The sequence below is a fragment of the Gossypium arboreum genome, chromosome 3 (genome assembly GCF_025698485.1).
Source record: "Gossypium arboreum isolate Shixiya-1 chromosome 3, ASM2569848v2, whole genome shotgun sequence".
In the NCBI taxonomy this organism is placed as follows: Eukaryota; Viridiplantae; Streptophyta; class Magnoliopsida; order Malvales; family Malvaceae; genus Gossypium; species Gossypium arboreum.
In genome coordinates this window covers 136,226,817-136,230,369 of record NC_069072.1, presented here as the reverse complement: position 1 = coordinate 136,230,369, position 3,553 = coordinate 136,226,817, and the positions used below count along the sequence as shown (strand labels likewise).

The 3,553-nt window shown below is 34.5% G+C and overlaps 1 protein-coding gene across 1 annotated transcript; it reads left to right on the top strand.

Annotated features, from left to right (window-relative positions):
* Positions 1-584: 584 nt before the first annotated feature.
* LOC108476225 (cytochrome P450 CYP749A22-like) lies at positions 585-3,118 on the top strand. The gene is made up of 5 exons (XM_017778367.2): positions 585-1,022; positions 1,110-1,333; positions 1,518-1,750; positions 1,888-2,266; positions 2,346-3,118. Exons 1-5 carry the CDS (start codon positions 761-763, stop codon positions 2,784-2,786), a joined length of 1,539 nt encoding a protein of 512 aa, XP_017633856.1. The 5' UTR covers positions 585-760; the 3' UTR covers positions 2,787-3,118.
* The last annotated feature ends 435 nt before the right edge of the window (positions 3,119-3,553 follow it).

Sequence of the window (3,553 nt, the reverse complement as noted above, 5' to 3'; positions counted from 1 at the left end):
TTTGTTAGAGAGGTCGAGCAATAAAATGAAATGAAGATTACTCATTGCAGTTCAGATATTCAACATGCTGATATTCTCACAAAACCTCTTGAAAAGTTAAGGTTCGAGAGGCTAAGACATGATATTGGAGTTTGTGGCATTATGGCTAAGGAGGAGTGTTGTGAAGTGGCGATTCATACAGTGGCGAGCTCAAACAAGTCTGCTAGCTCTACACTTAGCTCATCCAAAGTTGTGAGCTCACCTAAAGATGCGAGCTCAACTCAAGTTGCGAGCACGTCAAAGTGTGAGTTGTTAAGTTTTTTAGTGAAACCCCAGTTTTTTTTTTTGTTTAGTCTACTTATTTGAGTTTACTTGTCAAAACAAATAGAGTTAGTATTGATTTAATGTTTTTAAGTACTGATTTGTTGACTTATTATTGTAATTCATGTGAATTGAAAGATGACGTGAATTTGATAGCAGATCATAAAATTAGCTAAGTACTTTTCCTTATTTTCTCTCTTATTTTTTATTTTTCTGCTCTCTTAACTTCTCAAAACACCAGCAGCATCCCTGTCATCATTTTAATATATCTTTATAAATTTTAAATAATTAAATAAAATTTTTATCATATTTGAGACCAAACTTCAGTTTTAACCTTATTAATTTAAAATTTTATAAATTATATCACGTTAAATTACCATTTAAATCCTTTGTTCAGTGTTGTCTAAAACTAAAGGCACATATAGATTCAGTGGTAAGAAAAGAAAAAAAGAGTGACTTGATGGAGCTTGTAATTCTTGTCCCATGTTGTTTCTTCCTCGTAGCTTTAATAAAGTTCCTTTATGATTACCTGTGGGTACCTCTCCGTATACAGCATATGATGAATTCACAGGGAATCAAAGGACCTCCTTACAGATTCATCCATGGAAACAGCAAGGAAGTTGCCAGACTGGAACAAGAAGCATTAAGCAAACGTGTGGCCTTAACAGATGATATATTTCCCAAAGTACTGCCACATTTTTACACCTCGATCAACAGATATGGTAAGATCCATGCATGTTTTTTTTCATTATGATTTATAACTTGTAGTTCTAAGAAAAGATTGACCCTTTTTCTCTTCAAGTGATTAGGGAGGAATTTTGTTTATTGGAACGGTGCGCGACCTGAATTGGTGATTTCAGAGCCTGAATTAATCAAAGAGGTTCTGCAAACTAGTGAAAAAAAAATTCAAGAAAAGAAGCTTTCAGATATTGGTAGGGAGTTCCTGGGGAATGGGCTTCTATTCATTGCGGGGGAAAAATGGGCAAAGCATCGAAAGCTAGCCAATCACGCTTTCCATGGGGAAAGCCTTAAGGTAAATCCTCCAGTGTAATTAATTTACAAGAATTATAAAGACTACAGAATTTTGTATTGTTGACTAACAACCAGTTTATAGTCGAAGTTGAAAGTATTCGTAGAAAAGTATTTTTTTAACCTCAATAGTAAGCAAAGTCTAAATATGTGGCAACTACTTATATATTGAAGGATTGTTTGGGCAGAACATGACTCCAGCAATAATTGCTAGTGTTGAAACAATGCTAGAAAAGTGGAAAGGTCAAGAAGGCAGAGAGATTGAAGTGTTGCAAGAATTTAGGTTATTGACTTCAGAAGTGATTTCCAGAACAGCTTTTGGTAGCAGTTACTTAGAAGGGGAGAAGATTTTTGCCATGTTACAGAAGTTGACAATAATTATGAGCCGAAATCTTTTTAAGTCTAGAATTCCTTTGATCAGGTATCTTCCCTCTAAGCTTAATTAATCCCAACTTTTACCATGATTTCAGCTAGCTTTTGAATGCAACTTTTGGACTTTCATTCCCCATGGATTTGGTTTTCTCCTTATATAGAACTGACCATGGTTTGCTTTTGCAGCAAGTTGTGGAAATCTGCTGATTTGCTAGAGTCTGAAAAACTTTCAAAAGAAATAAAAGATCGTGTGATGAATATTGTTAAGAAAAGAGAAGACGAAGCTGTCAATGGAGAAGTCAATAGCTTTGGCAATGATTTTCTTGGATTACTTGTAAATGCCTATCATGATTCGGATGAGAAAAACAGGTTTTCATTGGAAGACTTGTTAGCTGAATGCAAAACATTCTATTTTTCTGGACAAGAAACTGTTAACTCCTTACTTTCATGGATAGTCTTGCATTTGGCAATCCACGGGAATTGGCAAGAAAAAGCGAGAAGAGAGGTGATTGACATATTTGGTAACCAAAATCCGCATCTCGAAGGCGTCGCCAAACTCAAAATAGTAAGAAAACTATCTAACTGGGAATTCAAATAGCCATCAACATGATGTAATCTAACATATTTTCCTATTTTCCAAACAGATGACCATGATCATCAATGAAACTCTAAGATTGTATGGTCCATCAAATGGCCTGGCAAGAGCAGTTACAAGAGAAGTTCAGTTGGGAAAGCTACTCTTGCCTGCTAATATAGATATTCTGCCTTTATATACTGGAGTTCACCGTGACCCTCACTTTTGGGGAGATGATGTGCATCATTTTAAACCTGAGAGATTCGCTGAAGGGATTGCGAAAGCTACCAATTACACCGCGGCTGCATTTCTTCCCTTCGGGTTGGGACCTCGATCTTGTGTTGGTATGACCTTTGCAATGATAGAAACCAAGATTGTTCTCTCCATGATTCTACAACGTTACACCTTCACCCTCTCCCCTGCCTATGTCCACTCTCCGATATCTGTTCTCAGCATTAGACCACAACATGAAATTCAGGTAATACTTGAACCGCTGCATCATAATGCTTGAAGTACGTAGCTGTTAAGAATTAAGGGTTTAACATGGTTCATGTATTTTAGTTTTAAGAGATGACATTTAATATGTTTAAGGTTCTAGCATTTGCATCCCCTTCCCTATCCTAAGCTATACCCACCTTTATACATAATGAAATTCAAGTAGCTACTGATTTCCAAGATGGTAAAACACACGATCAATAAAGAAGAATATGTTGAGGCAAATTTTGGAAGCAGTGACTTGAAAAATGGCAACTGCAATTGGCACGCATAGGTCACATAACATCCCTTATTTGTTAGCATGTTTAAAATAAATATTTTAATTATTTACTTGCATCTTTTTAAAGATTTTGTACATCCAATTGCGTGCTTATTATTGATTGATTTTTCTTAAACTACTGGTTATACTAAGGCTTGTTAGCGGATTAAACTTTGGGCAAAGCACAATAGATGTAGATGTGTTCTCTTTTATTGGTGTCGAATTTATCAAAAATAAATTCTTCTGCCTGATATTGAAATTAAATTTATAGTATAGAGAATAGGGTCAATTCCACAAAAGTTAATCTATCCAAATCTATATTTCTTTATAACTAGAATGTGTCCCAAGTAATTTTTATGCCCATGACCTGTGTGAATCTGTACCAAAAATAAGAGGGGATTAAATCTGAAAAATAAATAAACAATCGAAATTAATTAAAAATAAAAATAAAGTAGAAATAAGTAAAATGAAATAATATTATTGAATTAAATAATTTCAATCTTTTATAAAAAATATTTATCATA